General features: G+C 41.2%; 2 protein-coding genes across 6 annotated transcripts in view; one reads left to right on the forward strand and one right to left on the reverse strand.

The window, feature by feature from the left end:
- Positions 1 to 92: 92 nt before the first annotated feature.
- On the reverse strand, positions 93 to 25,033 carry LOC139543654 (spindlin-W). 5 transcript variants are annotated; one of them, XM_071349950.1, is made up of 7 exons: positions 24,858 to 25,033; positions 17,823 to 17,913; positions 17,187 to 17,305; positions 8,551 to 8,596; positions 6,587 to 6,846; positions 6,091 to 6,324; positions 93 to 5,722 (listed from the first exon to the last, which is right to left on the reverse strand). In XM_071349950.1, the coding sequence occupies exons 3-7, from the start codon at positions 17,239 to 17,241 to the stop codon at positions 5,523 to 5,525; spliced, it is 795 nt and encodes a 264-aa protein (XP_071206051.1). In that variant the 5' UTR covers positions 17,242 to 17,305; positions 17,823 to 17,913; positions 24,858 to 25,033; the 3' UTR covers positions 93 to 5,522. The 5 variants fall into 5 exon arrangements, with proteins under 5 accessions (XP_071206051.1, XP_071206050.1, XP_071206053.1 ...); XM_071349949.1 differs by having other exon boundaries at positions 17,187 to 17,913; positions 24,858 to 25,032; XM_071349952.1 differs by having other exon boundaries at positions 6,587 to 6,866; positions 17,187 to 17,913; positions 24,858 to 25,031.
- Positions 24,380 to 26,946, forward strand: part of LOC139543653 (hippocampus abundant transcript 1 protein-like) — a 35,367-nt gene continuing 32,800 nt past the window's right edge. Inside the window, exon 1 of the mRNA XM_071349948.1 lies at positions 24,380 to 24,528. Within this exon, the coding sequence (XP_071206049.1) occupies positions 24,526 to 24,528 (3 nt within the window). The 5' untranslated portion in view covers positions 24,380 to 24,525. The remainder of the gene's footprint in view (positions 24,529 to 26,946) is intronic.

The following is a 26,946-nucleotide window of genomic DNA, read 5'->3' on the forward strand; positions in this document are numbered from 1 at the left end:
GACTAGAGTATGACGGTAGTAAACTCCTTTAAGATAAATACCACAGTCTGTCATCCCTAAAAGGAGAGAAACCACAAAGAGAGAAACCAACATACAACTTCACATAGTTTTAATTTGATCAAATGTTATATGGATACTTACATAATAAGTATAAAAAGTACATGTTTTTAAATGTGTGTATACCTCTAAATTCAAATAAAATTAACTATCTACATTCTTCAGAACAATAAAAGATGATGCGGTCAATAGAAGCCAAGTAGACAACAACGAACATGAAGAATCAACTATACATTACATGTATCTGCAACCATCCAATTGCACTGTATTTTACAAAGTTATTAAAGAGCAACAGCATCCAAAAGGGGCCATATAAATCATATCGTTTTTATTTTTTTTAAACACAATTAAGTGTAACTGAGAGATGAAAACCCTAATTATATATATTGAACAAAAATATAAACGCAACATGTAAAGTGTTGATCCCATGTTTCGTGAGATGAAATAAAAGATCCCAGAAATGTTCCATACGCACAAAAAGCGTATTCCTCTAAAATTGTATGCACAAATTTGTTTACATCCCTGTTACTGAGCATTTCTATTTTCCAAGATAATCCATCCACCTGACAGGTGTGGCATTTCAAGAAGCTGATTAAACAGCATGATCATTACACAGGTGCACCTTGTGCTGGGGACAATAAAAGTCCACTCTAAAATGTGCAGTTTTGTCACACAACACAATGCCACAGATGTCTCAAGTTTTAAGGGGGCGTGCAATTGGTAAGCTAACTGCAGGCATGTCCACCAGAGCTGCTGCCAGAAAATGTAATGTCCATTTCTCTACCACTGTCTTTTTAGAAAATTTGGCAGTACATTCAACCTGCCTCACATCCGCAGACTATGTGTAACCACACCAGCCCAGGACCTCCACATCCGGCTTGATCACATGTCGGATCGTCTGAGGAGTATTTCTGTCTCTAAAAAAGTCCCTTTGTGGGGAAAAACAAATTCTGATTGGCTGGGCCCAGGCTCCCCAGTTGGTGGGCCTGGCTCCCAAGTGGGTATGCCTGGCTCCCAAGTTGGTAGGCCTATGCCCTCCCAGGCCCATCCATGGCTGTGCCCCTATCCAGTCATGTGAAATCCATAGATTAGGGCCTAATGAATGTATTTATATTGACTGGTTTCCTTACATGAACAGTAACTCAGTAAAAGCTTTTAAATTGTTGCATGCTGCATTTATATTTTTTGTTCAGTGTATTCACTACATGCCTGAAAGTATGTGGACACCTGCTCATCGAACATCTTTCAAAAATCATGGGCATTAATATGGAGTTGGTCCCCCTTTGCTGCTATAACAGCCTCCACTCTTCTGGGAAGGCTTTCCACTAGAAGTTGCATTGCTGTGGGGACTTGCTTCCATTCAGCCACAAGAACATTAGTGCGGTCGTAGTCGGCGTTCCAATTCATCCCAAAGGTGTCATCCCATTAGGGTTGAGGTCATGGCTCTGTGCAGGCCGGTCAAGTTCTTCCACACTGATCTAGACAAACCATTTCTGTATGAACCTCGCTTTGTGCACGGGGGCATTGCCATGCTGGAACATGCTGGGCCTTCCCCAAACTGTTGCCACAAAGTTGGAAGCACAGAATCGTCTACAATGTCATTGAATGGTGTACCATTAAGATTTCCCTTCACTGGAACTAGTGGGCCTAGCCCGAACCATGAAAAACAGCCCCAGCCCATTATTCCCCATCCACCAAACTTTACAGTTGGCACTATGCAGGTTGCGTTCTCCTGCCATCCGCCAAAGCCAGGTTTGTCCGTCAGACTGCCAGATGGTGAAGCGTGATTAGTTATGCATTAGAATGCATTTCCACTGAGTCCAATGGCGGCAAGCTTTACACCACTCCAGCCAAAGCTTGGCATTGCACATGGTTATCTTAGGCTTGTGTGAGGCTGGTCAGCCATGGAAATCCATTTCATGAAGCTCCTAACAAACAGTTATTGTGCTGACCTTGCTTCCAGAGGCAGTTTGGAACTCGGTAGTGAGTGTTGCAACCGAGGACAGACATTTTTTATGCGCATCAGCACTCGGCGAGCTTGTGTGGCATACCACTTCACGGCTGAGCCGTTGTTGCTCCTAAACGTTTCCAATTCACAAAATAACAGCACTTACAGTTGACCGGGACAGCTCTAGCATGGCCAGAATTTGACAAACTGACTTATATGACGGTGACACATTTAAAGTCACTGAGCTCCTCAGTACGGGCTATTCTACTGCCAATGTTTGTCTATGGAGATTGCATTGCTTTGTGCTCTATTTTATACACCTGTCAGCAACGGGTGTGGATTAAATAGCTGAATCCAGTAATTTGAAGGGGTGTCCACATACTTTTGTAGTGTATTTTTCTGAAAAATGTCTATGCACATTATTTATTCCACGGATATGTAACTAAGATGTGCTACCTACCTTATACATCCACACACATGCATACACTTACACACCATATATATACTATATTTATATATAAACATTTCCCCACCCCTACCAATTTTATAAGGCCTTTTTCTTTGAGTTCATATTTTCCTTGTGGCACTCAAAAGAGATAAATATAAATAATTATTTTGGACAACATCAGTTTTGTATGTGAAGGATATAATCCCTCAAATACTGTGTAACACCACCACCCTGTGGCCCTTCTGTTGTCGCCACATACAACACCAGTGAGTTTGATCCTATAGCGGAGCAGGGTAAAAAATGGAATACAAAAAATGACTGTTTTTCTTTAGAAATGCAAAAAAAAAAGGGAATGTCACAATAAGAAACACATTGAACATATCATAGAAAAACTTAAATAAAATGAGAGATACACACATACATCTCACATTTCACACTAACTTCCACTTACAGTTCTGTTTTCGCTACTCATGCAAAAAGTAAGGTCTGTTTTTTATCCCACAATGAACTGACATCAAACACAGTACAATACTACAGTAGGCAAGTGTGAAAGGCAAATTCATCGAACACTTTCAATTGTTTTCTGAAGGTGACATCTTGCATAAAACACAAGTCAGTTTGCGGTTTGGAATACAACAGGTTATAGAAGATATTTACTTGTGTGTAGCTTTTCTGATATAGAGGGGCTTTATACTGTACGGGGTCTTAAAATTATCATCTTTATTATAACCGATATACATACTCTCAGGTTTTTCTATCCATCTCTAAAGCTACCATTCAGTCATACTTTGTGTATAACCTAGAGTTAGCATTAGCTACTCCTCTAACAGAGGGACTTAATCTCAAAATCAGTCACAACAGCTAATCTGTTCTGTTACTACGCAGAATACTGTAAAGAACAGTACTACCCCTCTTCAGAGACTGCATTTGAACATACACTGCTTCAGTGTCATGGAGGGCATGGAGAAAGCAGTAAGGGTGGAGTGTTGGGAGTTACAGTCACATGGAACGTTTACGTTACTAACTAATTAACAACATCTGTATCTTAGAGGTTCTAGACCACTTAGTTGCCCACTGTTTCTCTGACAACGGGTAACGTCCCTAAAGGAGCATACTAAGAGGTCATCTGGTGGAACATGTAGTTTGGTTACACACACACACAAACACACAGCAAATAAAAATCTCTTTCAGGGCGAGTAACCGTTCGTCAAGTACAATATTTCATGCACTCCATAAAGTGGGTGTTGCATTTAAAGTTTTGAATACTTCTTGTGTATTAACAGTTGTGTGAAAATGTTTCGAAAATCACTCTAGTATTGTTGTAGTGGTACTGCTGAATTTAGAACACTTTTGAGGAGCTGGTATGGAATTTTCACTTCTAAATAATTGTCTTACTTTGCAGTGCTTTTACCATACCGTCTTCAGTTTTTAAAAGGCATGAGAAAACAGTTTACTAAAATGTTACTATGACAATTAAACAGAAAGTGTGTTTAACACAGAGGTCAAGAAGAATGTGATGATTCTAAGTAACGTATGACAAGTAAAATAGTAACGAAAATAGATTTTCCCAACAAAACAAACTGTTGTAAACATATGAATACAGGAACAACAATAAACAATTATTATCTGAATAATTATTGCTGTTATTATGAATGAATAATGAATTAAAAGGGTCGAGGGATTTGGCAAGGCATATTAAACAAAATCTTTCTCAGGACAACAGATTAACGCTCTCACTGGTTAACCATTTTTGAATAGTGTTGTTGAGATTATCAAAATATAATTGTCCTTTCAGACAAAAAAACTAAAACAAACAAGTGCTCTTAAATCCTCTATCTTCTAAGAAGATTTTTTGAAATTAGTGCTGTGATAGAACTAAATCTGTATCAAACTATTATTTTCTATGAATATACATTAAATACAGTATAAAGTAAACAAGTTCTTGGAAAAAAATAAAACGTTTGAATCAAAGGGATACTTTGGGATTTTGTCAATGACGTCCAGTCATTATGCTAACGCTAGTTAGCAATTGCATTAGCGCTAGTTAGCAACTTCCTTCAAACTGCACGCAGAGACATACAAATGGTATCCACGACTTCATCTGGCTCTGGGAAAGTAAATGAAGGGCCTCATTGCCAAAATCCCAAAGTATCCTTTTAAAACACTGGTCACCTCCCTCTCATAACTTCCACACATTTCTTTGCTCACTGCATATGTTGTTGCATATCTTTCAACATTACAAAGAAACAAATGTAATCATAGTCAGGGTTTGAATGATTCTACGAAACTGAAACAAACCCAAGTACTGTAGTCACTGACCACTGCAAGATAGGGGGACTCCAGAACTGCATGTACAACAAAATAATTAACACAAGAGCTCATACACTCACACATATATAGGAGATACATTGCTATGACTGGTTTGGTCATCAAATCACTGATAATAATCGAATGAGATGCCAACTAACTTTATATGCAGTGTGCAAATATAAGGCTTGTTATCTTTTCCCTGTCCTTTCCCTTAGAGATTGATGGGATGTATCCATAGGATCACTCAACTACAGGGGATAGACAGTTGACGAAACAAATCGTGGCCACTAATTCAGATGCACAGTGCCCCCTTTTTCTTCTCTGACTAGAGCTATCAGAGATGTTTCATGAGTAGAAATCCAAAGGCTTCAGTGAAATATCCAATCCAGTTGTCCGTCTGTCACATCTCAAAGAAGTATTTGCATGAAACGTTGAAGAGATATTTTGGGAAAATTGGTGGATAAGATAAGGTTCCATGTGGTGATGGTGGTGGTTGATCGTCTTTCCTGCATGGTAGAGTTTCCCCACAACCTACGCATCCATCGTTAACTCCCCAGACAGGCCTCCTGTCCTCTGGGCCCAGTGACCCAGTAGCCTTTTCACACTACCGTGCTGACCCGAACCAGGCTATACTGGCTCTCTATGAAATATTTTTCCCACATAGTCCTTTTCAGCAATGGTGGATGGACACGTAAACAGACCAGCACTGCTCGATTCGGCTCAGTAGTGTGAAAAGGGGTCAGAGGTCAAAGGTGGCCCTTAGGAGGTCTTGACCAGGTCGTAGACGTAGATGTGGAAGTCGTCGTCGAACTTGATGAAGTATACAGAGGGTTTGGCCTCCACCTGGTGGATGACCATGCCAGTTCGTTTGGAGCCGTCCTCTTTAGCGTACTCAACCTGTTTCCCCACCAGACTGTCCACCACCTCCCCCGGCTCCCGCTCCGCAGGCGTAGCGTCATCTAAGAGACAAACAATAACACAAGTTTAAGTTAATTTTGCCATATGTAATTTATTTATGGGAAATCATTGGAAACTCAAACATGTTCACTTATCTATTTATTCAACCTGGTTAATCTCTTTTACAAGAGAGACCTGGACAATGAAGAACACAAAGCTTTTATCATGAAGAGAGAGTAGCCTGCTATCATCATGAAAAGCAACCCACCCACCCATCATCAGGCGAGTATAGACATTATAAAGGCTCATGCATGCTTATAAAATGTTCATAAACTCGTACACACATCTTAGCTTTAAGCAGTCTTACAATCAAGAGAGAGTGGTCTATTGTCATTTTGAAGTGCAGCCTAACTCTAAGGACAGGACTAACTTGAGTCAGGCATGATCCTCAGGTCTCCCTCCTTGTAGTCGTCTAGGAGCTGGTACATGTACAGGACAGGGTCTTTCTCGTAGGTGATAAAGAACCAGGTATTCATGATGGGTGCCCGGGCCAGAACCATGCCCCTCCACTCATCTTTAGTTCCGTCCTCCGTCTCAAACATGTGCTCCACTGCCTTCCCTATCATCGTGTCAGCCAGGTTGACGTCGCTGATGCGCGTAGAGGCTGCAACAGAGTACATGGTACACGGTAACATCTAGTTTCACGTTTATTTGCCATGTTTAACTTATACATTGGAAAACTTACTAACTCGTGAATATCAACGATCAAACTCACAATTCATGTTATTAACATTTTAGGAACACTATGAACGTGTAACACCATTAGAACACAAACAGAAACTCGTCTGCAACTTTGCGTTAATCAATCAACATCATATGACAATCAATCAATATAAACAATATGTATACATAGACCAAGGTCTTACATTGACGGTCAGGGAGCACCTCGAGGCCCTGTACCCTCTCATCTTTATGCAGCTCCAGGCCGTAGACACAGTCGAAGCCGTCGTACTTGATGAGGTAGAGCGAGGGGTTGACGGGCACCTGGTCCAGCACCGTGCCTTTCCACTGCGACTGAGACGTAGCGCTCCCCTCCTTCCAGATGTGCTGGATACGACAGCCCACCATGTTCCGCCGCGGCGCCGACGACACTGCCTTGTTGGGGCCCATGCTGTTCTTTTGTTTCCTGAACGATGTTTCAGACAACTTATGAAAAAGGGGAATTCGGGGGAACAAACATACACTTAGCCAATGAAAAGGGTGAAAACCTGATGGCTGTCAGTCCCTTACATTAGCTACTAATCTAACTGGATCCATTTTATAGTACATCAAATAGCCTAAAATATTTAATTTATTAAATATATATAGTGCATTTGGAAAGTATTCAGACTCCTTGACTTTTTCCACATTGTTACGTTACACCCTCATCCTAAAATTGAAAAACATTTTTTCCTCTCATCAATCTACACACAACACCACATATGACAAAGCAAAAACGGAAATATCAAATTTACATAAGTATTCAGACCCTTTACTCAGTACTGTGATGAAGCACCTTTGGCATTGATTACAACTTTGAGTCTGGGTATGACGCTAAGCTTGGCACACCTGTATTTGGGGAGTTTCTCCCATTCTTCTCTGCAGATCCTCTCAAGCTCTGTCAGATTGGATGGGGAGAGTCGCTGCACAGCTATTTTCAGGTCCCTCCAGAGATGTTTGATCGGGTTCAAGTCCAGGCTCAGGCTGGGCCACTAAAGGACATTCAGAGACTTGTCCTGAAGTCACTACTGCGTTGTCTTGGTATTCCTGTTGGAAGGTGAACCTTCGCCCCAGTCTGAGGTACTGAGCGCTCTGGAGCAGGTTTTCATCAAGGATCTCTCTGTACTTTGCTCCGTTCATCTTTCCCTCGAACCTGACTAGTCTCAGTCCCTGCCGCTGAAAATCATCCCCATAGCATGATGCTGCCATCACCATGCTTCACCGTAGGGATGGTGCCAGGTTATCTCCAGACGTGACGCTTGGCATTCAGGCCAAAGAGTTCAATCTTGGTTTCATCAGACCAGAGAATCTTGTTTCTCATGGTCTGAGAGACCTTCATGGCTTTGTTTTTGCTCTGACATGCACTGTCAACTGTGGAACTTTATATAGACAGGTATGCGCTTTTCCAAATCATGTCCAATCAATTAAATTTACCACAAGTGGACTCCAATCAAGTTGTAGAAACATCTCAAGGATGACCAATGGAAACAGGATGCACCTGAGCTCAATTTCGAGTCTGAATACTTTGTAAATAAGTTATTTCTTGTTTTATTTTTAGTACATTTGCAAAAAAAATTACACACCTGTATTTGCTTTGTCATAATGGGGTATGGTGTGTAGACTGATAAGGACTTATTCTTTTTTTGAATAAGACTGTAAGGTAACAATGTGGAAAAAGTAAAGGCGTCTGAATACTTTCCATATGCATTGTAGCCCATGGCAATATAATACAGTCAAGTGTGTACTCTGATCTGCTTTCATTCCCTGGATCTGTCTACATGAGACCCGTAAAGACTGTGTACTTTGAAGTGTGAATATAGTACTGGCCATACCATGGTAGTGTGTCACTGCACAGCTGATACTAGCCCTGTATTCGCTTCAGCAGGCCACTAAAGACCAGTATCAGGTATTCAGCGTGGCACTACTAGACTAAATAATTAATGTATCTTACCAAGCACCACTGTTCTCTACATAGTCAAAAGTAAGCTGCAGATGGTTTTAGCCGTTCATTTAATAGGCCTACTACGCAAAATGTCTATTCAAAACAGTCGAATGCTGAATGTTTTACAAATGCACAATCACAAAGGGTACATCATAGCTAAGGTAAGTAAGTAGAGGATTCCTGGCTTACTTGTGGGAGTTCTTTTTCTTCATATTTGCAGAAACACCCGAGTGCCCTTAAAAACAAAAACATTTAAAAAAAACGATTCTAATGCAAATTAATGGAGTAAATCTATTCAGTAGCTAGCCTACTCTACTCTTATACGTAGGCTAAATGTACCTGATTATCATCTGAAGACAACAAAAGCAAACCACAAAGTCTGTCCCCCTCAAATGGCACCCTATTCCCTATTATAGGCCTACAGAGTACTATGTTAGATCAAAGCCTCTATGGGCCCTGGTTCAAAGAAGTGCATTATTAAGGAAACAAAAGTAGTGCCCTATAAAGGGAATAGGTGTCCAGGTGTTTCCAACATCACCAGGCAAGCTGGATCCTGGAACTCACAAGGCTGGCGAAAGGAAAAAAGGGTGTCGAGAAACACCTGGAGGTGGGAGCTTGAGGCAGATACAAGGAAGGAGAACCGGCTTGGAGTGGAACGAGCTGGAGAAGACTACCCAGAAAAGAATAGTGTTGTCACAATAGCAGAATTTTGACTTTGATACCAGGTTAAGTATCATGACACTCAATACCATCACAACACTCGATTCCCAAACGATACCACAGCAACAACAAAAAACGCCAAAGTCACAGAATGGCACTTGACCCAGACAGATCTTTTGAGGTATCATTACATTTTAAATTTTTGATGTTCATCTTTTTTCAGAGATAGTCATGTATGAATTAATTGATCAATTATACAACCACTGACTTCGTTTTTACCAATCTAATTGCAGTTGAAGGCAGAAGTTTACATACACTTAGGTTGGAGTCGTTTTTCAACCACTCCATACATTTCTTGTTAACAAACTATAGTTTTGTCAAGTCGGTTAGGACATCTACTTTGTGCATGACACAAGTAATTCTTCCAACAATTGTTTACAGACAGATTATTTCACTTATATACCATGTCATGGCTTTAGAAGCTTCTGATAGGCTAATTGACATCATTTGAGTCAATTGGAGGTGTACATGTGGATGTATTTCAAGGCCTACCTTCAAACTCAGTGCCTCTGAGAAAGAAAAAAAAATACTACGCATAGGACTCGTTTTACTGTGGATATAGATACTTTTGTACCTGTGTCCTCCAGCATCTTCACAAGGTCCGTTGCTGTTGTTCTGGGATTGATTTGCACTTTCTGTGTTTGTGCAAAATGTGGCTAGCTCAAATGCTGACTGCTGCGTCAATCGAAACTGGACGTTCTAAATAAGCATTCTAATCACACCGGTTTGAGCGTACACTGCAGGGACCACTAGAAGATCACATCCGTTTGTTGGTATGTGTGAAAATGTTGAACTGGGTTTAAGCAAAACTACCAAAACTATTGCTGATGGTGAACCTGAACAATCAAAATTAAATCTAATTTCAGCAGGTATACAGTGCCTTCAGAAAGTATTCACACCCATTGACTTTTTCCAGTTTGTGTTAAGGTGGGATTAAAATGTATTTAACTGTAATTGTTTTGTCAACAATCTACACAAAATACTCTGTCAAAGTGGAAGAAAAATTCTAAAATTTTTAAGAAAATACATGAAAAGTAAAACACTAATATATCTTGATTACATTCAACCCCAAGTCAATACATGTAAGAATCACCTTTGGCAGCGATTAGCATATCCATAACATGATGCAGCCAGTACCATTCTTGAAAATATGAAGAGTGGTACTCAGTGATCTATTGGATTTGCCCCAAACATAATGCTTTAAATTAAGGACAAAGTTTTTATTCTGTACAGGCTTCCTTCATTTCACTCTGTCATTTACGTTAGTATTGTGGAGTAACTACAATGTTGTTGATCCATCCTCAGTTTTCTCCTATCACAGGCATTAAACCGTGTAACTGTTTTAAAGCCACCATTTGCCTCATGGTGAAATCCCTGAGCGGTTTCCTTCCTCTCCAACAACTGAGTTAGGAAGGACGCCTGCGTCTTTGTAGTGAGGGGGTGTATTGATACACCCTCCAGTGTAATGAATAACTTCACCATGCTCAAAGTGATATTCAATTTCTGCTTTTTAGGTGCCCTTCTTTGCGAGGCATTGGAAAACCTCCCTGGTCTTTGTGGTTGAATCTGTGTTTGAAATTCCCTGCTCGACCGAGGGACCTTACTGATAATTGTATGTGTGGGGTACAGAGATGGGGTAGTCATTCAACAATAATAGGGGTTAACATGATTTCACAGAGTGAGTCCATGCAACTTATTGACTTGTTAAGCAACTTTTTCCTCCTGAACGTATTTAGGCTTGCCATAACAAAGGGGTTGAATACTTATTGACTCAAGGCATTTCAGGTTTCATTTTTTATTAATTTGTAAACATTTCTAAAAACATATTTCCACTTTGACATTATGGGGTATTGTGTGTAGGCCAGTGACACAAAATCTAAATGTAATCAATTTTAAATTCAGCCTGTAACACAACAAAATTAGGAAAAAGTCAAGGGGTGTGAATACTTTCTAAAGACACTGTATATAGGCTATAGCCAGATGAGAGATGTGTCTCTGGTCGCTTTCTTTTATTCCGGTAAAACACAATTTTCCAACAGCATTTGATAACTATAACCAATTACAGTGGTTGTCACTCAATTAATAAAGCCTAATATTACGCAACCATTTTACAAGCATTTGAATGCTGGAGGTGCCATGCGCAGATGTGCAAGGAATAGGCCGCTTACCTGAATAGGAATAGGCCGCTTGTCTCTCGCTTCGCACACTGACCAACAGCGCGCAGTTTGACTAGGCTACTCATCCGCAGTAGCCTACTGATGAACGACATTTGCATAGAAAGCAATATCTTTTTTATATAAAAGTGTGAGCTGTCTCTTTAAAGGGTAACTCTCAACCCCAATTTAAGCCTTTGCGCCTTAAAATGTAAAAAATAAAAAGTAATTCAGGTGAGAAGTTGTGGGTTGGGAGAATTGCACATAAATATTCATTTGGGGGTATTTCATTTTTATTTATTTAACCTTTATTTAACTAGGCAAGTCAGTTAAAGAACAAATTCCTATTTACATTGACGGCCTACCAAGGTAAACGTAGTAGTACCTGATCCCAACACTTTCTCAATAAAACATAGCCTACTTACCAGAGGTCCACTGGCATGCTCTGATAATACAATTATGTGCATTGCGAGCAAATACGGCACTGGGCAGTTAGGAGAGTTAGCCCCTGTATGGGTCGTCACAAGTCATACAGGCCACCTATTTCTACAACTTATCTTCTTAAAATTTGAATTTAACATAACCACACTGCTAACCTTTCCCTAACACAACCCTAACGTATGCCTAATTTTTGTTTTCATTCATTTTTACGCTATAGCCAACTTTGACTTTGTGGCTGTGGTAACTAGTTGGAAACCAGTGGTAGGGCGCCAAGTTCCTGAGTTCCTGACACCTATTGCCACTTGCAGTGTAAATTCGAATCCCACATGGGGCGCAAAAAATAATTGTTGAAATGTGGACTAACATTTATTGTGTTGGAAAGAAAATAACAATCATCCCTTGAAAATTAAGATTTAGGGGCTCAATTGGGGGGGCTTAGTTCAATCCAACCCGCATTGTAGTATTTATGCAGTAGCTCTTTTTGGTCAAATTAACTCACAGATTGGTCGTGGGTACTACATAAAAAACATAAAAACTACTACCAGGGCGATCTCTCTCACAGGTATGCTTTCACTTTTCAGAATTCAAAGTGTGTGGGCACGGGATGAATATTGTAAATAAAGGATAAAATATATATATATAAGATATCTACCCCATGTGGGGCTAGAACTCTCGACCATAGACGGGTTGGTTGTTTAGCAACAAAACCAGGGCACGTGCAACTACATGAAAAAAACTAGAGGGGGTTAGCTTAGATTGTTGACATGTATAGTTCGTCTCCAATGTTTATTGAAAACATAAATACATTTGCACAATGAGCACTTGTTGTCTCTCAAATACATGGTTACAGTTGTTGGTTATCTGGCTAGCGAATTTTAGCCATATTAGCATTGATATGAAATCCGTCAAAACACCTCAAAACAAGACATCTATATTCAAATACTCATACCAACTACACTAACCGTACTATTTGTGACATAAATTGAGTATGTAGTATGCTTATTGGTCATAGTATGGATATAGTTAGTATTCCAAAAGTTCCCGGATGTCGTACTAATTTCGCCAAAATACGAAGAATTCAAGCAGTCGACACTATTTCTGTGCTTTTAGGGCCCATAATGAAATTCTTCAGAAAATGGCCGTGGTTTCACAATGTTTTCAGATTTGAAGAAAATGGAGGAAAATATGCAGCTGAAGTTGAAGAGAGTGGATACAAAATTCATTGCTTTAACTAATTACGACTAATGTTTAAGAAAATGTTGAGCAATGTCATAAAGTAATGACTTTTCAAATAAGTTACACGTTATGTTGGCTGACAATTTGTTAGTTTGTTATCCTTACGAACCGCATAGCATTACAACAGTATGTATCGGTATGTTAGTTAGTTACCTAACATTAGTTGGCTACTATTTCAATGAACTTGCCAGTGTCACGTTCCTGACCTTATTTCCTTTGTTTTGTCTTTATTTAGTTGGTCAGGACCTGAGCTGGGTGGGTATAGTCTATGTTCTATGTTTCTAGGTTAGGTTTGTCTTATTGGCCTGATATGGTTCTCAATCAGAGGCAGGTGTTTTACGTTGTCTCTGATTGGGAACCATATTTAGGTTGCCTGTTTTCACTATTGGTTTGTGGGTGATTGTTCCTGTTCATGCATTCATGTGTTCTATGTTCTCTAGTTCAGGACTGTAGCTCCGTTGGTTTTCGTCTGTTTATTGTTTTTGTTCGTATTGAAAAAGTATTCCAATAAATATGGAAACGTACCACGCTGCGCTTTGGTCCTCCTCTCTTTCCACCGACGAAAGTCATTACAGCCAGGCAGTATATTAACTATATGCTAACTAACTACTCAACATTTATTGATTTGATTATTCACGTCATTCTTAGCTAAGTGGTATAGTCGTTGTGAGTTCTCAATGGATATTGTTAATTTTGGCTATCTACTCCGATTTCAGAGCACTCTCGTATGAGTGTGCCAGAGCGCAGAATTACTGAAGGATTTACAAACGCTCAACGCCTATTGAAAATGGCCAGTGTCAGTAAACGTCTGCAAAAACAAGCGTAATTAAATTGTTGCCAGCAGCACAGTTACAGTCACCAACGCTCTGGATAACATTAAAACAGCCTAACCAGCTCTGCTAGGGCGAGTAAAATGGTCAGAGTGAGGTGTTCTCTCATTTGTGTCTGGAAGTAGCTAGCAAGCTAGCCAACGTTAACTTGGGTGCTTGACTACCGTTGTGAGGTGAGAACACTCGCTCGGATCAACCCAACTCCTCGGCCAGAGCGTCCAGTGTACGCTCCAAGAGCGAAACGTTCTGAATTTGCAAATGGACAATCTGACAACGCTCTGGATTGAATTTACGAACAAACCCGAAACCGTAAAATATCTAGCTAGTAATTTGTTATGCTAACAAGCTAGCAATAGGTTGCATAGCAACAGCATCAACTTCAGGTAGACAGGCGAAGCGCTAATATGATCAACTGAAAGGATACTGTTCGTTTACAATATACTAAAATGAACTAATATTATGTAATACAGTGAGGGAAAAAAGTATTTGATCCCCTGCTGATTTTGTACGTTTGCCCACTGACAAAGAAAGGATCGGTCTATAATTTTAATGGTAGGTTTATTTGAACAGTGAGAGACAGAATAACAACAAAAAAATCCTGAAAAACGCATGTCAAAAATGTTATAAATTGATTTGCATTTTAATGAGGGAAATAAGTATTTGACCCCTCTGGAAAACATGACTTAGTACTTGGTGGCAAAACCCTTGTTGGCAATCAGAGGTCAGACGTTTCTTGTAGTTGGCCACCAGGTTTGCACACATCTCAGGAGGGATTTTGTCCCACTCCTCTTTGCAGATCTTCTCCAAGTCATTAAGGTTTTGAGGCTGACGTTTGGCAACTCGAACCTTCAGCTCCCTCCACAGATTTTCTATGGGATTAAGGCCTGGAGACTGGCTAGGCCACTCCAGGACCTTAATGTGCTTCTTCTTGAGCCACTCCTTTGTTGCCTTGGCCGTGTGTTTTGGGTCATTGTCATGCTAGAATACCCATCCAAGACCCATTTTCAATGCCCTGGCTGAGGGAAGGAGGTTCTCACCCAAGATTTGACGGTACATTGTCCATTGTCCCTTTGATGCGGTGAAGTTGTCCTGTCCCCTTAGCAGAAAAACACCCCCAAAGCATAATGTTTCCACCTCCATGTTTGACGGTGGGGATGGTGTTCTTGGGGTCATAGGCAGCATTCCTCCTCCAAACACGGCGAGTTGAGTTGATGCCAAAGAGCTCCATTTTGGTCTCATCTGACCACAACACTTTCACCCAGTTGTCCTCTGAATCATTCAGATTTTCATTGGCAAACTTCAGATGGGCATGTATATCTGCTTTCTTGAGCAGGAGGACCTTGCGGGCGCTGCAGGATTTCAGTCCTTCACTGCGTAGTGTGTTACCAATTGTTTTCTTGGTGAATATGGTCCCAGCTGCCTGAGATCATTGACAAGATCCTCTTGTGTAGTTCTGGGCTGATTCCTTACCGTTCTCATGATCATTGCAACTCCACAAGGTGAGATCTTGCATGGAACCCCAGGCCGAGGGAGATTGACAGTTCTTTTGTGTTTCTTCCATTTGCGAATAATCGCACCAACTGTTGTCACCTTTTCACCAACCTGCTTGGCGATGGTCTTGTAGCTCATTCCAGCCTTGTGTAGGTCTACAATCTTGTCCCTGACATCCTTGGAGAGCTCGTTGGTCTTGGCCATGGTGGAGAGTTTGGAATCTGATTGATTGATTGCTTCTGTGGACAGGTGTCTTTTATACAGGTAACAAACTGAGATTAGGAGCACTCCCTTTAAGAGTGTGCTCCTAATCTCAGCTCGTTACCTGTATAAAAGACACCTGGGAGCCAGAAATCTTTCTGATTGAGAGAGGGTCAAATACTTATTTCCCTCATTAAAATGCAAATCAATTTATAACATTTTAGACATGCGTTTTTCAGGATTTTTTTGTTGTTATTCTGTCTCTCACTGTTCAAATAAACCTACCATTAAAATTATAGACTGATAATTTCTTTGTCAGAGGGCAAACGTACAAAATCAGCAGGGGATCAAATACCTTTTTCCCTCACTGTATGTAGTATACAGTATGTTAGTATTTGTATTCGAACACAGCTTTAGTATCAAAAACAAGATGAAACGAGCCACTTACGATTTCCCCACATGGCAGTTTCTTGTCATTCTTTCTAGCAATCTGGCCATCCAGAGTCACAACATGCTGACTTCTGCCCCATTGAAGCGTGCATATAGTTTTCGTAACGTTGTCAGCTAACCCATCTATTGAACTATGAGCCAACTGTCCTAGCGGACTGCGCCACCAATCAGTCATAGTAGTTGATAAAAAATACAAGGAATTGAGATGACTACCATTGTCATCTATTTCTTATTACGATGGATGTAGCTACGAATATAAAAGGTATAATCCTCATAGCCTACATGTTTTTTTTTCTTCGCAAAAGCACATAGATGTGTATGAAAGGGTAAGAAAGAATGTTGAATTTGGTCATATGCGGAAATGTGCCTTACTGCCTTTTGAATTTTGGGTAATGTCAGTAGTCTAGTCAAGGAAGCATCAAGCAAAAATATATTGGCACACTCCACTTACCAAGACCATTACCAAATAAGGCGCGCTGTCACCTGCTTTATAGTAAGCCTTGAGGTGGTACATTCACACACACAATGAGAGAGACAGGAAAGACGTAACCTAGCGTAGCAGGCGAGGGAGACAAAGTGAATAAAGTTTTGGGCAATGACTGTAGCTATGGTTTGTGTTGACAATCAGCTTTGAAATCAGCATATTTTGCATTACGCTTGGCATATTATCACAAACTAAGTACTAGGGCAGTGAATTGATGTTAGCTTCAGCTGTAAGCTAGCAAGGGAAGTTAGCCTACAAAGCTGGAAGCTACCGGTATCTTCAATATTGTATTTTTTAAAGTGCTCTCGCCTGTAATGCCATTGTTAAATACAGTTCGCAAAACAGTTCCAACATTTCTAAATGCCGTTTTGCATTATTCAAGTGTGCTAACATCTGTGCCGAATGAGTGGGGAGCTAACATGATGCAGCCCAGACTTCAGTGAGTTCAGTGGTTCCTCAGGACAGGCTAGAGCTAGCAATGAGTAAGTGGAGCAGGCACGGTGCTCTCGCGCTATAAGGGGACCTCGACTGCGCTGATAGACAGACTTGATCCTCTTTCAAATCAGTAGACGACATTTGACAGAAGTACCCGAAAATAATACAAATTCTAGTACTGAACCGTTTCTCATGTTCTAATATAAAAAAGTACAGACATTTCAGCTTACCATACAACACTAGAACAGAGTGCGATGGAGAGGAGTCATTGATGGTCTATGCTCCCAAAGGAGCAGGCTAAGTAAGTAAGTAATAAAGGGAATAGGATGCCATTTGGGATGCCACAAACAAATCTATAAAGAGCCTGATTAAAGCCAAACTAACCTGCATCAGCTCTGGATCGCTGGCCCGGTGCGCTCTTCCTGAATTGGGTCTTCATTCATCAGCATATAGGGGAGCAGCCGAGCTGCCAGACTAGGGTGAAAATATCTATGGTACCAAGTCTGGGGTATAAAAATATGAATGTAATGAAAACATTAATGATTTATGTAATAGCCCAGAGAGATGGACAACAGCCAGGGAATAAATCTTAATAGAATCCAGTGGGTCCAGTCAGAGGAAGTGAGAAAGTGAAAATCTATATGGCAACCAATTCAGAAAATGGAAACTGCCCACTGGGCACAGACGTCAGTTCAACATCTAGTTTTGATTTGCATTTGGTTGAGTTGTCAACTAACATGAAACCAACAAAAAATGTCACCATGTCATTGGATTTAGGTTAAAAGTTGAGTGAAAAAATTACAAAATGCTCTTATGTTGATGACTTTTTGCAAATCCAATCAGTTTTCCACGTTGATTCAACGTCAATATATTGTTTTTTGGGGTTGAAATGATGTGGAAACAACTTTTATTCAACCAGTTTTTGCCCAGTGGGAGGGAGGGAGTTAAAAAGTAAAGCGTCTATCTATGATACCCAGTGAAAGCAGAAAAAAGGGATAGGGACGGATTATGGTATTCAACCCAGATTGTCCACGGATGGTAGAGGACTGACTTCGGAGCAGGCGGATGTCTCTGTTCAGGGATGACGGTCACATCAGGTCTCTGCGAAGACCTGCAAACCAAAATAAATTATTATATAAAGGTGATTATAAATTGGGTGGTTCGAGCCCTGAATGCTGATTGGCTGACAGCCGTGGCACTCTGCGTTGTGCCTAAGAACAACCCTTAGCCATGGTATATTGGCCATATACCACACGCCCTCGTGCCTTATTGCTTAATTCTATTGAGTCGCTTTAAAAGACTAATTTTGCACATAATCTCAAAAAAGAGAAAAACATTGTGTTTGGTTATCCATTTCATATCAAAGCAGACCCCCCAAATATTGTGGGCTAAATCATCAAGATGTACAGTACCAGTCAAAAGTTTGGACACACCTACTCATTCTAGGGTTTTTCTTTATTTGTACCATTTTCTACATTGTAGAATAATAGTGAATACATCAAAACTATGAAATAACACATATGGAATCATATAGTAACCAAAAAAGTGTTAAACAAATCTAAATATATTTGATATTTGAGATTCTTCAAAGTAGCCATAGTCACCCTTTGACTTGATGACAGCATTTTTTCAACCAGCTTCATGAGATAGTCACCTGGAATGCATTTAATTTAACAGGTGTGCCTTGTTAAATGTAAATTTGTGGAATTTCTTTTCTTATAAATGCGTTTGGGCCAATCAGTTGTGTTGTGACAAGGTGGGGTTGGTATACAGAAGATAGCCCTATTTGGTAAAAGACCAAGACCGTATTATGTTAAGAAAAGCTCAAATAAGCAAAGAGAAATCCATCATTACTTTTAAGACTTGAAGGTCAGTCAATATGGAAAATTTCAAGAACGTTGACAGTTTCTTCAAGTGCAGTCCCAAAAACTATCAAGCGCTATGATGAAACTGGCTCTCATGAGGACCGCCACAAGAAAGGAAGAGTTACCACTGCTGCAGAGGATAAGTTCATTATAGTTACTAGCTTCAGAAATTGCAGCCCAAATAAATGCTCCAGAGTTCAAGTAACAGACACATCTCAACATCAACTGTTCAGAGGAGACTGCATAAATCAGGCCCAGACTTGACTGCCCTTGACCAGCATAAAAACATCCTGTGGCGTTCTGCATTATTTTAGTATTTTTTTTATTTCACCTTTATTCAACCAGGTAGGCTAGTTGAGAACAAGTTCTTATTTACAACTGCGACCTGGCCAAGATAAAGCAAAGCAGTTCCGACACATATAAAAACACAGAGTTACACATGCAGTAAAACAAACATACAGTCAATAATACAGTAGAAAAATAAGTCTATATACAATGTGAGCAAATGAGGTGAGATAAGGGAGGTAAAGGCAATAAATAGGCCATGGTGGCGAAGTAAATACAATATAGCAATTAAAACACTGGAATGGTAGATTTGACAGTAGATGATTGTGCAAAGTAGAAATACTGGGGTGCAAAGGAGCAAAATAATAAATAAATACAGTAGGGGAAGGGGTAGTTGTTTGGGCTAATTATAGATGGGCTATGTACAGGTGCAGTGATCTGTGAGCTGCTCTGACAGCTGGTGCTTAAAGCTAGTGAGGGAGATAAGTGTTTCCAGTTTCAGAGATTTTTGTAGTTCGTTCCAGTCAATGGCAGCAGAGAACTGGAAGGAGAGGCGGCCAAAGGAGGAATTGGCTTTGGGGGTGACAAGTGAGATATACCTGCTGGAACGCGTGCTACGGGTGGGTGCTGCTATGGTGACCAGCGAGCAGAGATAAGGCTGAACTTTACCTAGCAGGGTCTTGTAGATGTCCTGGAGCCAGTGGGTTTGGCAACGAGTATGAAGCGAGGGCCAGCCAACGAGAGAGTACAGGTCGCAGTGGTGGGTAGTATATGGGGCTTTGGTGACAAAACAGATGGCACTGTGATAGACTGCATCCAATTTGTTGAGTAGGGTGTTGGAGGCTATTTTGTAAATGACATCGCCGAAGTCGAGGATCGGTAAGATGGTCAGTTTTATGAGGGTATGTTTGGCAGCATGGGTGAAGGATGCTTTGTTGCGTAATAGCAAGCCAATTCTAGATTTAACTTTGGATTGGAGATGTTTTATGTGAGTCTGGAGGAGAGTTTACAGTCTAACCAGACACCTAGGTATTTGTAGTTGTCCACATAATCTAAGTCAGAACCGTCCAGAGTAGTGATGCTGGACGGGCGGGCAGGTGCAGGCAGCGATCGGTTGAAGAGCATGCATATAGTTTTACTTGTATTTAAGAGCAGTTGGAGGCCACGGAAGGAGAGTTGTATGGCATTGAAGCTCGTCTGGAGGGTTGTTAACACAGTGTCCAGAGAAGGGCCAGAAGTATACAGAATGGTGTCGTCTGCGTAGAGGTGGATCAGACTCACCAGCAGCAAGAGCGACATCATTGATGTTTATATATATTAGCATCGAATAGCCCCATCGATATGCCCCATCGATATGCTAGCTAAGGCTAGCTTTTTCAAACATAAAATTGCATCCTGTAGCACTAAATCCCAAAAGTTTTGGGACACTGTAAAGTCCATGGAGAATAAGAGCACCTCCTCCTTGCTGCCCACTGCACTGAGGCTAGGAAACACTGTCACCACCGATAAATCTACGATAATCGATCATTTCAATAAGCATTTTTCTACGGCTGGCAATGCTTTCCACCTGGCAATTCTTTATTTTTTTCTCCCCAATTTCGTGGTATCCAATTGTTAGTAGTTACTGTCTTGTCTCATCGCTGCAACTTCCGTACGGACTCGGGAGAAGCGAAGGTCGAGAGCCATGCGTCCACCGAAACACAACCCAACCAAGCCGCACTGCTTCTTAACACAGCGCGCATCCAACCCGGAAGCCAGCCGCACCAATGTGTCGGAGGAAACATTGTACACCTAGCGACCTGGTCAGCGTGCACTGCGCCCGACCCGCCACAGGAGTCGCTAGTGTGCGATGAGACATGGAAATCCCTGCCGGCCAAACCCTCCCTAACCCGGACTACGCTAGGCCAATTGTGCGCCGCCCCGTGGGCCTCCCGGTCGCGGCCAGCTGCGACAGAGCCTGGGCTCGAACCCAGAGTTTCTGGTGGCACAGCTAGTGCCTTAGACCACTGCGCCACCCGGGAGGCCCCCTGCAGCAACTTGCCCAACCCCCCGCTTCTCCTTCACCCAAATCCAGACAGCTGATGTTCTGAAAGAGCTGCAAAATCTGGACCCCTACTAATCAGCCGGGCTAGACAATCTGGACCCTCTCTTTCTAAAATTATTCACCAGAACTGTTGCAACCCCTATTACTAGCCTGTTCAACCTGTCTTTCGTATCGTCTGAGATCCCCAAAGATTGGAAAGCTGCCGCGGTCATCCCCGTCTTCTAATGTGGAGACACTCTAGACCCAAACTGTTATAGACCTATATCCATCCTGCCCTGCCTTTTCGAAAGCCAAGTTAACAAACAGATCACCGACCATTTCGAATCCCACCGTACCTTCTCCACTATGCAATCTGGTTTCCGAGCTGGTCATGGGTGCACCTCAGCCATGCTCAAGGTCCTAAACGATATCATAACCGCCATCAATAAAAGACAGTACTGTGCAGCTGTCTTCATCGACCTGGCCAAGGCTTTCGACTCTGTCAATCACTGCATTCTTATCGGCAGACTCAATAGCCTTGGTTTCTCAAATGACTGCCTCGCCTGGTTCACCAACTACTTCTCAGATAGAGTTCAGTGTGTCAAATCGGAGGGCCTGTTGTCCGGAACTCTGTCAGTCTCTATGGGGGTGCCACAGGGTTCAATTCTCGGGCCGACTCTTTTCTCTGTAAATATTAATGATGTCGCTCTTGCTGCTGGTGATTCTCTGATCCACCTCTACGCAGACGACACCATTCTGTATACATCTGGCCCTTCTTTGGACACTGTGTTAACAAACCTCCAATGCCAGACAACACTCCTTCCATGGCCTCCAATTGCTTTTAAATGCTAGTAAAACTAAATGCATGCTCTTCATGGAAATCTTCATTCCAAATCTGAGATTTTTGGTTCAAACCGCCATGTCTTAGATGATTGTAGATGATCGGATGATCTCTGCATGTGTGGTTCCCACCATGAAGCATGGAGGAGGTGGTGTGATTGTGTGGGGGTGCTTTGGTGGTAACACTGTCAGTGATTTATTTAGAATTCAAGGCACACTTAACCAGCATGGCTACCTCAGCATGCTGCTGCGATACGCCATCTCATCTGGTTTGCGCTTAGTGGGACTATCATTTGTTTTTCAACAGGACAATGACCCAACACACCTCCAAGCTGTGTAATGGATATTTGACCAAGCAGGATAGTGATGGAGTGCTGCATCAGATGACCTGGCCTCCACAATCACCCAACCTCAACCCAATTGATATGGTTTGGGATGAGTTGGACCGCAGAGTGAAGGAAAAGCAGCCAACAAGTGCTCAGTATATGTGGGAACTCCTTCAAGACTGTTGGAAAAGCATTCCAGGTGAAGCTATTTGAGAGAATGCCAAGAGTGTGCAAAGCTGTCATCAAGGCAAAGGGTGGCTAATTTGAAGAATCTAAAATCTATTTTGATTGGTTTAACATTTTTAGTTACTACATGATAGTTTTGTTGTCTTCACTCTTATTCTACAATGTAGAAAATAGTAAAAATAAAGAAAAAACCTTGAATGAGGAGGTGTGTCCAAACTTTTGACTGGTACTGTAGCTAAAAAAAAATAAAAACTCTTTCTTCCCACTGGTGTGAGGATGTCATGGCAACAGTGAGAGACCCTGATGACACTGATTTCATGTGTATTATTGGAATGTATCCAAGCCATGTATGTAGTCAGTTACATTGAAGTGATGATCGCCAAGGTGAAGGAGAAGCCTGTTTTGTTACCATCCACCCTATGTCACTCAGATTTTACCATTAGATACCAGGACTAGGCTAATCAAAACACTAAAAACACTAATCAAAACACTCAACGTCAACAAAACAAAGGAGCTGATCGTGGACTTCAGGAAACAGCAGAGGGCGCACGCCCCTATCCCCATTGACGGGGCCGCAGTGGAGAAGGTGGAAAGCTTCAAGTTCCTCGGCGTACATATCACTGACGATCTGAAATGGTCCACCCACACAGACAGTGTGGTGAAGAAGGCGCGACAGCGGCTCTTCAATCTCAGGAGGCTGGAGAAATTTGGCTTGGTCCCGAAAACCATCACAACCTTTTACAGATGCACAATTGAGAGCATCCTGTCGGGCTGTATCATCGCCTGGTACGGCAACTGCACCACCTGCAAACGCAGGGCTCTCCAGAGGGTGGTGCGGTCTGCCCAATGCATCACCGGGGACAAACTACCTGCCCTCCAGGACACCTACAGTACCCAATGTCACAGGAAGGCCAAATATATCATCAAGGACATCAACCACCCGAGCCACGGCCTGTTCACATATCTATCATCCAGAAGGCAAGGTCAGTACAGGTGCATCAAAGCTGGGACCGAGAGACTGAAAAACAGCTTCGATCTCAAGGCCATCAGACTGTTAAATAGCCATCACTAGCCGGCTTCGTAACCCTGCACCTTAGAGGCTGCTGCCCTATATACATAGACTTGGAATCACTAGTCACTTTAATAATGTTTAAATAATGTTTACATACTGCTTTACTCATCTCATATGTATATACTGTATTCTATTCTACTGTATTTTAGTCAATGCCTCTCCGACATTGCTCAATCTAAAATGTATATATTTCTAAAGTCCATTCTTTTACTTTTAGATTTGTGTGTATTGTTGTGAATAGATTTAGATACTACTGCACTGTTGGAGCTAGGAACACAAGCATTTCGCTACACCCTTAATAACATCTGCTAAATTTGTGTACGTGGCCAATAAAATTTTATTTGAAATACTGTCTGCTTGCATAACAGTGTCAATGATTACACATTACACACTCATTCACATGTTCTCAAGAGATGCTGAAAGAAAAAAAATATATATATTTCTCCACTCCTGTTCCCAAGACAAAATTAACATTTGTTATATAATTTCTCTGCAAGAAATGGATAAATCAGGAGGAGTTAATGTTATATTACGTTACATGTGAGAGGTTATAGGCAAACAGTCAGGGTCCATATATCAGTTACTATTAAATTTAACCCATATACTTAAATTAGGAAAATTCTGTTTATTCATGGTTACAGGGATACTCATGATCAGGATATCAAGGGTTAATGTAAACAGTATATCAAAGGTTCATGTAAACAGTTTATCCCGAATATGACCTTAAAAGGCTCTGATTGGTCAATCAGACATCTGTGGCAGTACAGCATTTACTGAGATGCAGCCTCCACAGATGTCAAGGCTTTCATACTTCTTGCGCTTAGCAGAGCAGAGCAATTGTGAAGGAAGTTGTCGGGGAAGTTAGTGTTTATACAGGATGTACCGCCCCCACCTACCGTCAACCAATCATGTCGATGCGGACTATACGGAGCACTCCGCATAGTTCGGAAGGGCAAGGCGATGCGGTACAGAGTTTGACTTGCCTCTGCATGACTACGCAATTGCGTCACGCCCTCCATACTAAGCCTCCGACCACATTTTCGGATCAAGCCTAAATTGACTTTAAGCGGGATATGAGCTACTATCAGGAATACTGTGCGCATGTAAACGTGGTCATTGTCTTGAAATGGTAAGAAAAATGCAGTCTGCAAACAGCGCATAATTAGCTACACTAGCTAACGTTAGTGGCTGCAGCAGCCATATTGTATTACTATTATTTACATTCCCTGCAGCAGAGGGGAGAGTAAGTACTAAAATCGCACAGTCGAACAAAGGATGTACTGTACTCTGGCTGACAAGAAACACATTTTCAAGTGAAAACAAAAATGACTCAAACCAGCCTACTTTCCACCCCAATTTTGAAAACCCATGTTACGCGCGCATAGAGACCTTTTCGAATGCATATTTGTGGTTGGCTTCCTGTCTGACAATAGATGTTTGTCTGTCGGGATATCTTACCCGCTTTATTGTGAAATTATAGCAAGATATGAAGGATATTTTCGTCTCCCGTTTGTCCCCTGTGCCAAGCCAGTCTCCGTTTGATGGCAACACCGATTCTACGGCCAAAAACCTTCCCCTCTTCTTCCGCTGCCAAATAGTGTTACAGCACGAGAAACGATTTGCGCAGTAAATTCCATCTTCCTGCAAAATAGTGAGTCATTGCTTGTTCCCCGAACCGACAGCTCTGCACCTGCGCATGTGTGACTGCGACAGGGCTCGGAACAACTTGAGGACAAGAAAACTATTTGAGTAAACTATTTAATTGACAACCAGTCTACACAACACAAAACAATTGATTAATTGCACTATAACGGTGACAAACTGCCTACAAACTGTTTGGGCCTAAGAAAGCTGTCCCAACATTTACTGCCTTTTTAAAAACCATAGCTGATATGGCTGACTTGCTTAAACAAATATGGTTACTGCTGACTCCATGTGGATTTGTGTAAGTCGATAAGAACCGCATTCTCCTTCAATAATAATGAACGCCAAAACTAGTTTTGACTTTTGAACCATACACAAACATTATTACATTTATGTTCAGTAAATTCTTAATGTTTCTTCCTATATCATTAACACTTAGCTCTAATTATAAGCAAGTGCAAGCAAACAAGCTGCAATGAGGTAGGCCTATTCGGTCAGCACTTTCAAAATGGACACCGACAGAAAGTCAGATCGATGTTAGTTCAGATAAATTCTGAAATATGGCCTTAACTTTGCTATTTTTTAAATCACCACAGAGAGAGAGAGAGACTCTTGGTTAGCCTACCATTTGAGGTATTTTATTTGGCCTATGTTGTCTAAAAAGGAAGGAAAATACAATCATGAGGATTCACTTTATATGCAATATACTGACGCACAGACAGCACATTGCACAAACAAAACAACCTCACAATATCAACTGGAATTACATGGGTCTATTACTGAACTTTTTGTTGATTATTTTTTTTTGAATGGGAAGAGACTGTCACTTGCAAACATGGTTACAGACACAACAACATTATATAGTATCTCCTTCTCATCAAGAAAAACACAAGCTAATTACAATACACAAAGTAAAGAAAACAATGAAATCATTCCAACGTTGCCTAAAATGATGATTAAGATACTAATGAGATAGACCTACATTATATAAGCAAAAGGCTTATAACATTTGAGATGTACAGACTATGGCATAGGAGAACAATGAGGGGATTAGAGGAAATCCGTAATTTTGATTAAGACATTAATAAGCGAGCTAAGATAGACGAAGTCAATATAATTATTTTTTCAACTTTTGAGATGTACAGTGACAGAATTCAGAACATGGGCTGTTCTTACAGTTTCTCCCTGTACACCAAGTCAGAACCATAGGATACATAAAGGGGACATATTAGCAGACAAAGAAAGCTTGCACCACCAAGTGAGAACAGTAGGCTAAGTTCGGAGGGGGAAAGGGACCAAATTATTAGGGTGAGGCACATGGGCTACTAACAGCTTACGACACAACATACACTTAGTATTACATTCTTAGCTACAGTATACATAACTCTCTAGCATATTACATCATATATGCAGCAGCATACAAGACATTTTTGGATTCACCGTTGTGCTGTGCTCACTTGAACAGGAAGGGGTCCTTCTTGTGTGCAGATTTTGTCATCAATGTCTTTTTCTGGATTTATGGTGCTTTCAAGACAACTGGGAACTTTGAAAAAAACAAGGTTGAATCATGACGTCAGTGATCTTCAGGTCGGAGCTCTAGAAGGCCCAAGTTCCGAGTTGGATGACCGTTCAAAACGTATTTTCCCAGTCGGAGCCGGTTTCTTTCCAAGTTCCCAGTTGTCTTGAACTCACTGAAGTCTTGAGATTTCCCAGTTCCGAGTTTACAGTTGTTTTGAATGTGGCAGAAGTCATGCTGGATTGACAGGGTCAATGTATTCAAACTTTTCTGGCCCATGGTGTTGCGTGTAAATGTTTGTCCTTTTAAGCTTGGAAAAGAGACCCTTTTAGACAGATGTTTTAAATCCTTAAACCCAGACTTGGACCACACACCCTCTCCACCAAA

This window comes from Salvelinus alpinus, chromosome 18, assembly GCF_045679555.1.
Source record: "Salvelinus alpinus chromosome 18, SLU_Salpinus.1, whole genome shotgun sequence".
NCBI lineage: Eukaryota > Metazoa > Chordata > Actinopteri > Salmoniformes > Salmonidae > Salvelinus > Salvelinus alpinus.